The sequence below is a fragment of the Elephas maximus genome, chromosome 21 (assembly GCF_024166365.1).
Source record: "Elephas maximus indicus isolate mEleMax1 chromosome 21, mEleMax1 primary haplotype, whole genome shotgun sequence".
In the NCBI taxonomy this organism is placed as follows: Eukaryota; Metazoa; Chordata; class Mammalia; order Proboscidea; family Elephantidae; genus Elephas; species Elephas maximus.
In genome coordinates this window covers 14,414,434-14,426,748 of record NC_064839.1, presented here as the reverse complement: position 1 = coordinate 14,426,748, position 12,315 = coordinate 14,414,434, and the positions used below count along the sequence as shown (strand labels likewise).

The following is a 12,315-nucleotide window of genomic DNA, read 5'->3' as shown; positions in this document are numbered from 1 at the left end:
TAGCTCAGCTTCTTGAATCTGTATGTTTATGCTGTCTTGCCAAATTTGGGAAAATCTCAGCTATAATTTCTTTGAATATTTTTTTCAGCTCCACAGTACTCATCTTCTCCTTCTGCGACTTCAATGACATGAATGTGAAGAGTTTTTGTTATACTCCCACAGGTCCTTGAAAGCTCTGCTCATTTTTTCCCCCAGTTGATTTTCTCCTGTTGTTCAGATTAGGTAATTTCTATTGTTCTACCTTCAGGTTGTCTGGTTCTCTTCCCTGGCTTCTCTATTCTGCTGCTGAGTCTATGCAGTGAATTTTAAATTTTGGTTATTGAAATTTATCACTTCTAAAATTTCCATTTGGTTTTTCATATCTTCCATTTCTTTAATGAGAATTTGTGTATTTTCATTTGTTTTCAAGCCTGTCTGTAATTGCTTGATGAAGCTTTTTTTTAATGATGGCTGTTTTACATTCTGAGTCAGATAATTCAATTCTGTATGTCTCCATGTTGGCACCTGCTGGTGTCTTCTCATTCGAGAAGATTTTCCTGGTTCTTTGTACAACGAGTGATTTTCAGGTACACGCTGTTCATTCTGAGTACCATCTATGAGATCTGGATCAGTCCTCTGTGTCAGGAAGTCTCCTTTGATACTATGCCAGTGGGGGAAGAAGAGTACTGCTTCACTGTTTCCAGATGGGAGTGGAGGTCTCAGCTCCTCATGTGCCTTCCGTTAATACCCCAGGATGGGGTGGGAGGGATACCTTTCACTGCTGGGTGATGGTTCACATTCTTTACTAAGTCCCCACTGACTCCACCTTGGCTGGGAAGGGGAGATACATCTAGTTACTGCTCCTCATGTGGCCTTCAATAACACCACTGGGTGGGGCTGGGGGTTGTCACCCCTAAGTGGTGGTGAAAGCCCCCATTTCCCTTCTGGCATCTTCTAACACCGTCTTGGCAGGGAAGGGAACGGGTGTCGTATTACTACTGGATGGGGATGGAGAGCCAGGCTCCCCATGGCCTTCACTGACACCTCTGGACAAAGTCCTGGCTCCCCACTAGACTTCTTCTGAAACTACCCTGGCAGGAAGTGAGGACCATCTTGTTACAGCTAGGTGAAACTGGAAGTCTAGGCTCCCCACTCCGTCTTCACTGATGGAGGTGGGAGTGGAGCTGCAGTTTTTTCTGTGGTATGTGGTTGGAGTAGCGTAGCTAATGTCTCAACAGTCATCTGTCTTGCTAGGCTTCTTCTTTTCTGGTCCTTTGGCTAGAGACAGCGAGCTTTTCTTGGGGCTTTTTTTTCTGAGCCCACTGGTGTTTCTGAGTTGCTGGCTTCTCTAGCCCCTAGTCTTGGATATATGAGGCATAAAACCCAGGGAACTCACTGTTTTTCCTCAAGTCTTGAGGCCCCTAGGCAATTTGCTTTATTACCTCCACTTTCCAAATCCTGGTATGCTTGTTTTATATATACTGTCCAGGGTTTTTAGCTGTACTCAAGAGGAATGGAAACCCTGGCAGCGTAGAGGTTAAGAGCTCTGGCTGTTAACCAAAAGGTCAGCAATTCAAATCCACCAGGTGCTCCTTGGAAACCCTGTGGGGCAGTTCTACTCTGACCTATAGGGTCGCTAAGAGTCAGAATTGATTCGATGGCAGTGGGCTTGGGCTTGGCAGGAATAGGAAGAAGTGTGTCTACTCCATCTTGTCTGCAAGCATGTGTAATACTTTCAAAGGATCTCTTAGGCATGTATCATTATTGTGTCTTGTTGTTTCTATAAAGAATTACTAAAACTTTATTATCTTCATATTTTCAGCCTTTAATGAATCAAAAAGTGTATGCCTAATAATACCATTTGCTATTCTCCTTTATATTTAAAAACCCCTGTAACATTTCTGACTGGAAACCTGGGCTTTCGTTGGAAAGAGATTTTCCATCATTCACGAAAAGAAGGTGATACGTATCAAAGATTCTGCTTCTTTTTTTTTTATCACATTGTGCCGTGAATTTGGGTTTTTTTTTCTATAGTAATTATTCCAACTCTTTTTCATTTGACGTGATTAGAAATCAGTGACTCTAATATATAAAGAAATGAAGGCTCAGAGAAGTTAAATGACTTGGCAAAGTTTTAAAAGCTAGTTATTTTCAGAGCTGATCCTGGCAACATGCTTTTACAACTCAAGATCCCTTCATTTTAACACTGTTCCTTCTTAAATTCTGACACTTAGAACTACTTCTAACAACAACACAGTTTCAAACATAAACGTTTAACGAAGTTCAGAATTGAATATAAAATAAATTAGCTGTATTATTCTTTAATTTTGTGTGTGTATGTCAAAACAGCACCTTTTTTCTTTTTTCTAATTTTAAAAGAGATACAAGTTCTTTAATTTTGTGTGTGTATGTCAAAACAGCACCTTTTTTCTTTTTTCTAATTTTAAAAGAGATACAAGTTCATTGCAGGAAAAAAAAAAAGATCTGAAGAACAAAAAGAATATACAGAACATCAACCGTGCAGCTGACTGTTAACACTGTGATGGCTGTCTTTCCAGGACCTTTTCTCACTTTCTCTGTAGATACTTTACTTTAAAAAAAGAAGGTGAGGTAGAGACTAATGGTTACGTTATGCTTCCTTACATAAATAGGCCGTAATTTTTTTTACCAATACCCTATTGCTATTGATTGAGGTTGTCTCCAGCTTTTTTCTTATTATAATACAACTAGTTATTATTTCCTTAGTATAAACTTCCAGAAGTGCAATTGCTGGTAAGAGGAAATCCACATTTTAGGCTTTTGATATCTGCTGTAAAAGTATACTACAGAAAGACTGTAACAATTTAACTGTTACCAGCAGTGTGTGAATGCCCACTGCTTCACACCTATCCAAACACTAAGTATTACATATTTTTTAACTTGGCCAATTTTTCTACTTGCTTTCATTACTGTATTTTACCTTCTCAGTCTGTCCTGTTTACACTCCACCCAAATCCTACTCTCTTCTTTTGTGGTCCAGCTCAGGTTTCCCATTTCTGTGAAATCTTCCTAGCCTACAAAGAAATTCTTTTCTTCTAGACTTACTAGCACTATCATTACTACAATCTGAAATCTAACACTTCTCTAGTTGTTCTGTTTTTCTATTATCTTTATTTCCCAAGCTAGATGGTAAGCTCCCTGTGGATATGGGCAATGTCTTACATCAGTAAGTTCTGTGGTGCCTATTCTATTATGGTAGCTTAGCAGACAGCCGGTGTGTATTTGTTGGTTGACTTGAATGTTTCCTAATCCAGACCCATTTAATTTCCAAAGTTTATAGCACCTTTTTTGACATGGAATAAATGAGTTCTATTCTTCAGTATTGGGCTATAGTGCTGCCTTAGATCTGGAAAAAATTTGTTGTTGTTGTTATCTACTGTCAAGGCAGCCCCTGACTCATGGAGACTCCACACACAATGTGTGCCATCCCCCGATCAGTTGCAGATTGGACCATTCTGATCCACGGAGTTATCACTGGCTGATCTTCCGAAATAGACTGCCAAGCCTTTCTTCCTACTCTTAGTCTGGAAGCCCTGATGTTCAGCATTATAGCAACACGTAAGCCTCTACTGACAGACAGATAATAGCTGCATGTGGTACACTGGCTGGGAATCAAGGCCGCATCTCCTGCATAGATGGCAAGAATTATACCACTGAAACACCAATGCCCCACAATTTTTTTATTAAAACCCAAGCCAGCGCCGTCGAGTCGATTCCGACTCATAGCGACCCTACAGGACAGAGTAGAACTGCCCCGTAGAGTTTCCGAGGAGCGCCTGGTGGACTCGAACTGCCGACCTCTTGGTTAGCAGCCACAGCACTTAACCACTACGCCACCAGGGTTTCCAACTTTTTTATTACACCTGGAAAATACTTAGAATAGCTACTTTAGAATAGTAACTATGAGCAAATTAAAGAGCGTACAGACATCAAAATACGTCTGTGATGTGTAAAAATCATGCTATTAAATGGTAGCAGCACAGACTGGTAGACTGATTGTGGGCCTCTTTCTAACTGACTTATTTCATCTGTGACCTTTGACCAGTCCAAGGGAATCGCATCCCATATTGGCTAAATGGTTTTATGAAAATTTTATAAAGTACAACATAAAAATTATCATATTCCCTTTGAGTTCCTTGAAATATAAGCCAATACACAGTAAGAAATTTTAAAATGCCTATCTTCCATTTGCAAGTTTACGTCATCTCTACAGACAACTGACCTAGGCATATGTGTCCCAAATAACTCCATCTTTTTAAATAAAAATAAACAGAATAGACATTAAGAGTGTCAAACTAGGCTACATACATCACTCAGCTTCAACTGATCACAGCACATATATACTAGAGCCAAGAAGCAGCTTCAACTTTATTATTAAGCACGTGCATATTCTGAGCTCATTCTATGGCATAAAACCCTAAACAATGGAAAACCTCAGCTGAGAGAGGAAAGCAAGGCTTACCTTCACTGCTGGTAGCATGTCTAAGGAGTCCAGCACGAACAGTACTAATGCCTGCAGCAGCATCATAAATTGATTAAACTGCCATGTCAGACTAAAGAGAAAAGTTGATACAAAAATGGCAAGAAGTGTCAGCCTCTGTAAAAAGAAAAATTTGTATAATTTACGCACCTCTTGTAATAAAAAGTCTTCCAGACAGGTTTTCTCAAGAGCAGCCAATATCTCTATAAACCAAATAGAAAAACCATAAATGATTGCTCTGAAAGCCCTTTCATTTGTTACTTCAGCTCTAAATATCCTAAAGTGACACTCTGCATATAAATATTCACATACGGTATGTGTATTCCACACTATTATGGAGGCGATAATGCACCGAATCATATCTCAAGAGCAATGGCTTAAAAACTCTGACAGTTTTGCACAAAATGTGTGTGGGGTTTGCTACAACTATTTAAGGGTGGATTATGTGGAGTACATTTTTAACATTGAACAGGAAAACATTTTCTTTGCGAAGTAGGAAAAAGCTCAGAAAAAGAAAACCTCCATTAACTCCAGTTAAACAATTGGTCGTGGAGTGAGAACTATTCACAGCCTCGGACACCGCAGGCACATCACAGTTCCTGAAGCTTCTTGAACAAAATTGTGAAATTTAAAAATACATACGGTATCACACAAACTTACTTCAGAAAGAGGCTGTAAATTTGGTCTCAGGAAATACGTAATCGCTGCTATCTGAACTGCGAAGAAGGGCAGTGCCCAGTTCTCCCTCAGTGGAATGGTAAACTCAACTCTTGTGGTATCTATTCTGCACAAAAAGAAAACACAATTGGCCAAAGTGATAACTTTTACAATAATTTCCTCAGAAAGTGCTAACAATGAAAAATAAATTACATTAAGTCCAGACTTAGAGTCTGCTCACTGGCTTTTAATAATACTGATTGTCATTGTCATCCTGGTTCCTGCAACATACACTTGACATTGAGCAAATGTACGTAACTTATCTAGGGCTATGCTAAGTGGTACAGTTGGGCTTCAAACCCCTGTCAGTGACTGCGACACACAGACTGCGTGAACGTATCACACCACACTGCCTCTCACTTCTCTTTCTCTCTAACTTTACCGGTGCCAACAGGCGATGCTTTACATTCTCCGTCTTTGTACTTCTTTAGTGCTTTACACTTGGGTCTTCAATTTGTTCCTGGCAATAATTTTTTAAAAAACTGCGTCTCTAGAATGTGAATCCCCAGAGCGCAAGCATAGATCAGTTTTCAACTGTGTACACCCAGCACCAAGAGCCATCATTATAATAGCAGACATTCAACAAATGCATCTTACTTACTCCTAGTAGCAAGAATCAATTTGACTTTCATTGACGCTTAGCGGAGTAATTTAAGATGTTAGAGAGAAATGTTATAAGGCGGGATACCACAGCGGTCCCATACCCTGAGTTTGAATTCTGACCAAGACGCAGCTATGACCTTAAATAGATTACTTAGCCTTTTAAACCTCAATTTCCTCATCTCTAAAATGAGATAATAACAGTACTTACTTTATAGGGTTGTTAAAAGAATACATACAGAACATTTGCAAAGTGCTTTGTATATAGTAAGAGCCCAACAAGGTTATAATAAAAAGTAATTTGCTTAGGATTACAAAATAAAAATCAGTGTTTGAACTACTGTTTAAGTTGTAAGACTCTTCCTTACTGAATATGGGCGTTGCTACTGTAGGTCAGGCAACAATGTAAAAGAAGTTTAAAAAATGCTATTTCGTAAGACTCCTTTTTTTTTTTTTAGTATTGAGAAACTAATAATAGATATTAATTAGCTAATGGAAGAACTTCCTTGCATTTGTATGGTGCTTTATGATTTGCTAATTGTGAGCCGGAAACCCTGGTGGCGTAGTGGTTAAGAGCTATGGCTGCTAACCAAAAGGTTGGCAGTTCGAATCCATCAGGTGCTCCTTGGGAACTCTATGGGGTAGTTCTACCCTGTCCTATAGGGTCGTTATGAGTCAGAACTGGCTCGACGGCAATGGCTTTGGTTTTTTTGGTTTAATTGTGAACCTAACACAACCGTATTAAGCTTGATGGTGAAGATATTATTGAACTTCTTTAAAAGATATGTGGCTGGAGAAATATTGATTACACAGAAGATTGGTAACTGAATTGGATTATTACAGATGATTGTCTTGATTTGCAATTCAACATTCTATTCCTTAGCTGGAAATATAAATAAGCAGGACTTTCTGACTTACTAAAAAGGAAAAATAAACACGGACAGGTACCAGAGAGAGAAAGCTCCGTCCCAAACAAATGTGGCAGAACAAGTTTCTCTGAATTAGAAATGAAGTGACTTCATTTCTACTTACATTTTAGAAAGGGGGAGAGGCATATTACTTCCAACTCACCTATTTGTGACATACCACAAAGCTGCTAATAGTCCTGATAGCCATGTACCACTAAGGAGCCAGCTGGTTACATAAAGAGCTGTGACATAGATCGCCTGGAGCCCAAATAAGGTGTAAATATAAAAATAAACTGGCTCTAAATATTTCTGTAAAAGGGAACAAAAAAAATGTTAGAGAAGCCCTAATTCTTCTCATCACCATTTAAAAAGTATGATATAGAGAATTCAATATCCAGAGGCTGGCTGTTAACTCCAAGCAATCAGCCTGTATCACCCCTCTCCATCCACAAGTGTGCTAGCAGTCTCTCCTCCCATTACCGAGAGCAGGAGGAGGAGGGAAGTCCTTGACGGTTCTGGCTTCATTCTCTACTCTAGACACGTTTTATACCTAATTTGGTCTAACTTTCCTCATTTGCATGAGAAGCAGTCATTGTGATTGGCTAATTTTCCAAAAACTGTTTATCTCAGAGATAAATGAGGAGTAATTACAAGTTTTCAAATGAAAATATCTGTCAACTTCTAAACACATATGAGATAAGCCAGGAAGCATTTATATGTGAAAAGTATCTCATAAAATATAAAAAAAAGTAAAGTTCACAATATACATGTAGAAAATTAGGATATTGCTGATTTTATACCCAGTCAGTTGAAGATGTGAAGAACATATGTAAACCTTTCAATTTAAAATGGCAGATTTTGACTTTCATTTGACAAAAATTCAATTTGATGACACAAAATACAACATACCTGTACGGGTAGAACTTTGTATAAAATACTGAGAAAAACTTCCTGGTAAATATTCATTCGTTCAAGGAGGTTAATTGTCCTCATAGATTCAGTTTTGTTGTCATATATTAAGCCACGTAAACCTGAGATTGATATTTGAAAAATGAGGAAAGCATATTTACAATTTTAATTACAATCATTCATTCATTCAAAATTATTCAGTTTCTTCAGTATGCACCAGAGACTGTGCTTGGCACTGGCAACGTAATAGCAAAAACCAGAGTCCTACCCTCATAAAGAAGGAGCCCTGGTGGCGCAGTGGTTAAAAATGTTCGGCTGCCAACCAAAAGGTTAGTGGTCTGAACCCACCAGCCACTCCGAGGGAGAAAGATGTCAAGCCTGCTTCCACAAAGATTACAGCCTTGGAAACTCTATGGCGGCAGTTCTACTTTGTCCTATAGGGTTGCTATTGAGTCATAACTGATGGGGAATGGGTTTGGTTTTATTTAATAGTAAAAGCCTTGAAGAGACTGTCAGTAGAATTATGGACGTCAAAGACAATTTTGGTGAGGGCTCAGAAGGAAGTGAGGAGAGTTATGGAGAAAGTCTCTATTGTCTTAGAGAATACATATGCTAGAAATGTGGACATTAAATGTTCTTCTGGTGAGGCTTTAAAATAAAATGATGAATACATGATTGGACAATGGAAGAAGGGTGATGCTTTTTATGCAGGGGCAAAGAACTTGTCTGAATTATGTTCAAATGTTTGGTAGAAGGCAGAATTTGTAAGTGATAAACTTGGATATTTCACTGAGATTTCTAAGCAAGATCTTAAAGGGGCCCCACAGCTTTTCCTTGCCACTTATAGTAAAATGCAATAAGAAAGAGATGGACTTAAAAATCAACTGTACTACATGAAAACAAAACTTAAAGATCTGGAAAATTCTGTTGCACAAACTAAGGACATGTGTCCCAGAATTTTCACCAAGGATGTGGCTACACAACTGTGATGGCTAGGGTTGTGCGTCAGCTTGGTTGGGCTATGATTCTCAGTGTTTGGCAGTCATGTAGTGATGTAGTTTGGCAGTTATATAATGACGTAATTTGGCAGTTTTTAATGATATAGTTATCCTCCATTTTGTGATAAAATATAATCACTTCCATGATGTGATCTGATGTAAATCAGCCAATCATTTGTAAGGGGAGTTTCTTTAGGGGTGTGGCCTGCACCAAATATATATATATGGAAGTTCTGGCAAAGCTCACTGGCTTTTGCTCGCTCTGGATCCCGCATCTAGCTTGGCATCATCTGACCGCCTGTTCTAGGGACTTGAGTCAGCGGCCTGCCACACTGGCTGCCTATCTTGGGATCTGTCAGCCTCTGAAGGCTGTGAGCCAGCAGCCTGCTGTATTTCCTGCCCATCTTGTATTCACCAGCCTCCGCAGCCTGTAAGCCAGCAGCCTGCCACCTGACCTGCCGATTCTTGGGTTCATCAGCCCATGCAGCTGTGAGAGTCAGACGAGGCTTTCAGCCTGACACCTGACCCATGGACTTGGGGTTTGCCAGCCTCTACTACCTTGTGGGCCATTTCCTTGAGATAAATCTCTCTCTGTATATGTATATACGTGTGCTTCACAGGTTTTGCTTCTCTGGAGAACCCAGCCTGAGACTACAATCTTTTGTTAGAGAAATTAAGCCTGTGACTAATGAATCTAACAAGCTACCACAGCATAAAACTCATCAGCTTAGACAGAAGGGGATAGAAAGAAGGAAAGAAAAGAGCACTGTCTGCCTCTTGGAATTCTACAGGCAGGAAACACGCCAAAGGAGATATATCTGTTGTCCTCCAAGAAAAGAAAAGGACCATCCCTGGAGTGGCTCAGAGACAGACGAACTGTTGGAAGGAGGACAAGAAGCAGGGCTGCATTGGTTTCAAAGGGTGGAATTACGGCCTCCTAGGTTTAAAAGAGTCAGATCTTCACCAGCTTGATTCTGGAGTGTGGGGCTGCCATCCACCAGTGCCAGAGCGATGGAGCCATTGCCCAAAACCCTGGCGAGCAAAGCTGCAGTCCCAGTGGGCATGGAAAGCAGAGCTGAAGCTCAGGGCCAAGAGACCTCCACCCAGAATCCAGAGGGTGTGTGTGGCCAACACCCTGAGTCTGGAGGGCAGAGCCATTGCCCAGATAGTCCTAAAGAACAGAGGATTGTTTTAAAGCTTTGAGAGCTAATGTAAACTGTTTTGCTGGGTTTTGGACTTACATGGTGCCCATTATTCCCTTTTTCCTTTACTTTCTGGTACTTGTAATGGGAAGTCTACCTTGTGTTTGCTCCACTGTTGTACTTTGCGAACAGTCACTTGCATTCTAGATTTCGCAGCTTCACAGATGAAGAGGACTTTTGCCCCAGGATGGAATATGCCTAAAGTCTCATCTATATTTGACTTAGATGATTCAGAAGATGAGGTTTTGGATTTGGAGTTGATGTAAGACTTTTGGGATGATGTGATGGGGTGAATGCGTTTTGCATGTGGCAAGACCATGAATTTTTGGAGGCCGAAGGATGGAATGTTATGGATTGAATTGCGTCCTTCAAAAATATGTGTTGTAAATCCTAACCTCTATGCCTGTGGTTATAATTCCAGTTGGGAATGGGATGTCTATGTTATGTTAATGAGGCAGGATTAGTGTAGGTTGTATCTTGAGTTAATCTCTTTTGAGATATAAAAGAGATTAAATAAGCAAGCAGAGCAGAGATGGGCGAAGACTGATGCCAAACCACATGGAAATCTCCAAGGAACCAGGAAACAAGCTTAAGAGACAAGGACCTTCGTCCAGAGGCGACAGAGAGAAAAAGCCTTCCCCTACAGCTAGCGCTCTGAATTCAGACTTCTAGTCTCCTAAACCGTGAGAAAATAAATTTGTTTGTTAAAGCCATCTACTTGTGGTATTTCTGTTATAGCAGCACTAGAGAATCAAGACAATGGGTAAATTATAACTTTTGTGACTGCAATGAAAAAAGTAAGAGTTCCTTCTATAGAAATTTGGGTAAGGAACTTTACATCCCCCGTTGCTGTCCTGCCATGAGATCTGAAATACCTCCTTTGGGAGAGTATACACCAGCTTTCCACACCCCCCAAGATGAGTTTACCCATTTGACTCACTCTGGCCAATGCATGTGAGTAGATGTGACATATGCCACATCTGAGCAGAGGCCTTAAGAGACAATGGATGTTTCCACCAGCTCTCTTGCTGTTTCCCTCTGCTACGAGGACAGCATGTTCCAAATAAGGGCTGGAATGAGAAGACATGTGGGACAGAGCAGAGCTGCTGCTGGTCCATAGCAGACATGCAATGAGAAAGAGAAATACACCCATTAAAGGAATCCACCGCTATTTCCATGTGATTTGCTACTGTAACCAAGCTGATTAAACAGTACAAGGTATGAATGGACGGTTCACAGAAGAAAACACGCCAACAGTCCTTACGCATGTGAACAAATGCTCAACCTCACTCCTACCAAGAGAAGCACAAATTAAAACCACACTAATGGTGACTGCACAAAATGGTTAATGTAACTGATAACATGGAATTAAATATCTGAAAAATGATGAACTGGCAAATGTGTCATATATATACACACATATGTAATTTACAACAAGTAAAAAAAAAAAAAAACTACACCGAGACATCGTTTCTCACCATCAGCCTGGGAAGGTCAGGAAGTTGGAACAATACACTCTGTTAACGAGGCTGTAAGGAAGCACTCTCAGAGACTGTAGCTGGAAGGGGAACTTGGTAATAACCAGCAAACCTACATGGCATTTACCCTCTCATCCGGTAACGCACGTCCAGGAATCGATCCCAACAGTAGACTGGCAAAAGTACAAAATGAGGTAGCACCATTCACACAGCACCATTTACAATAGTAAGAGATTAGAAACGACCCAAATGTTCATCAACAGGCTGATAAACTATGGCTACCCACACAAAGGAGTATAGGAGCATTATGCAGTTGCAAAAAAGGAGTAAGAAATATTTTCATATCCTACCATAGAGTGATCCCTAAGATTTTTTAAGTGAAAAAAATGCAAAATATAGAACTATGTATACACTAACCAGCTTTTTATGTAAGAAAGGGGGAATAATAACACATAAAGTATTTGTTAATATTAAAAATATTAACCGTGGAAGAATAAATCGAAAACTAATAAAAATGGTCACTTAAATGGTAAGGAAGGAAACATGGGTAAGGGATAGAAGTCAACTTCCCCAAATGCTCTCTGTTTTATAGTTTTGACTTTGGAACCATGCAGATTTTTCTTTATAAGTATACAATAAATTAAGTAAAAAAATTTTTAAACCAATTCCTAAAAACCAAACAGAAAATAAAACAAATAAACCTACTGACTCAGTCACAGAGAGAACTGTGTGACTTGAAAAGAGTAATGTGAGTGTCCATCTCTAGTGGGTTATACCCTAAGGTACAGAAAAGAACTCCAAAGACAGCCTAAACTGTTTTCAGGTAATCACATTGTTAGTTGCAATATTAGTATTGTTACTTTGAAACTATTATATATACAACCAAAAAACCAAACTAGTTGCCACCAAGTTGATTCTGACTCATAGAAACCCTATAGGACAGGGTAGAGCTGCCCCATTGGATTTCCAAGGAGTGGCTGGTGGATTTGAACTGCCAACCTTTTG

At 39.7% G+C, this 12,315-nt stretch overlaps 1 protein-coding gene across 5 annotated transcripts in view; it reads right to left on the bottom strand.

Moving 5' to 3' along the window:
- The window catches only part of DPY19L3 (dpy-19 like C-mannosyltransferase 3), an 86,836-nt gene that overhangs the window by 43,832 nt on the left and 30,689 nt on the right, over positions 1 to 12,315 (bottom strand). For all 5 annotated transcript variants that reach the window (XR_007514759.1, XM_049865065.1, XM_049865066.1 and 2 more), the window contains 4 exons: positions 7,633 to 7,754; positions 6,887 to 7,032; positions 5,159 to 5,282; positions 4,481 to 4,615 (listed from right to left, as the gene is read on the bottom strand). Coding sequence is in view for 4 of the 5 variants with exons in the window: in XM_049865065.1 (XP_049721022.1) it covers positions 4,481 to 4,615; positions 5,159 to 5,282; positions 6,887 to 7,032; positions 7,633 to 7,754 (527 nt within the window). In the remaining variant the exon portion in view is untranslated. The remainder of the gene's footprint in view (positions 1 to 4,480; positions 4,616 to 5,158; positions 5,283 to 6,886; positions 7,033 to 7,632; positions 7,755 to 12,315) is intronic.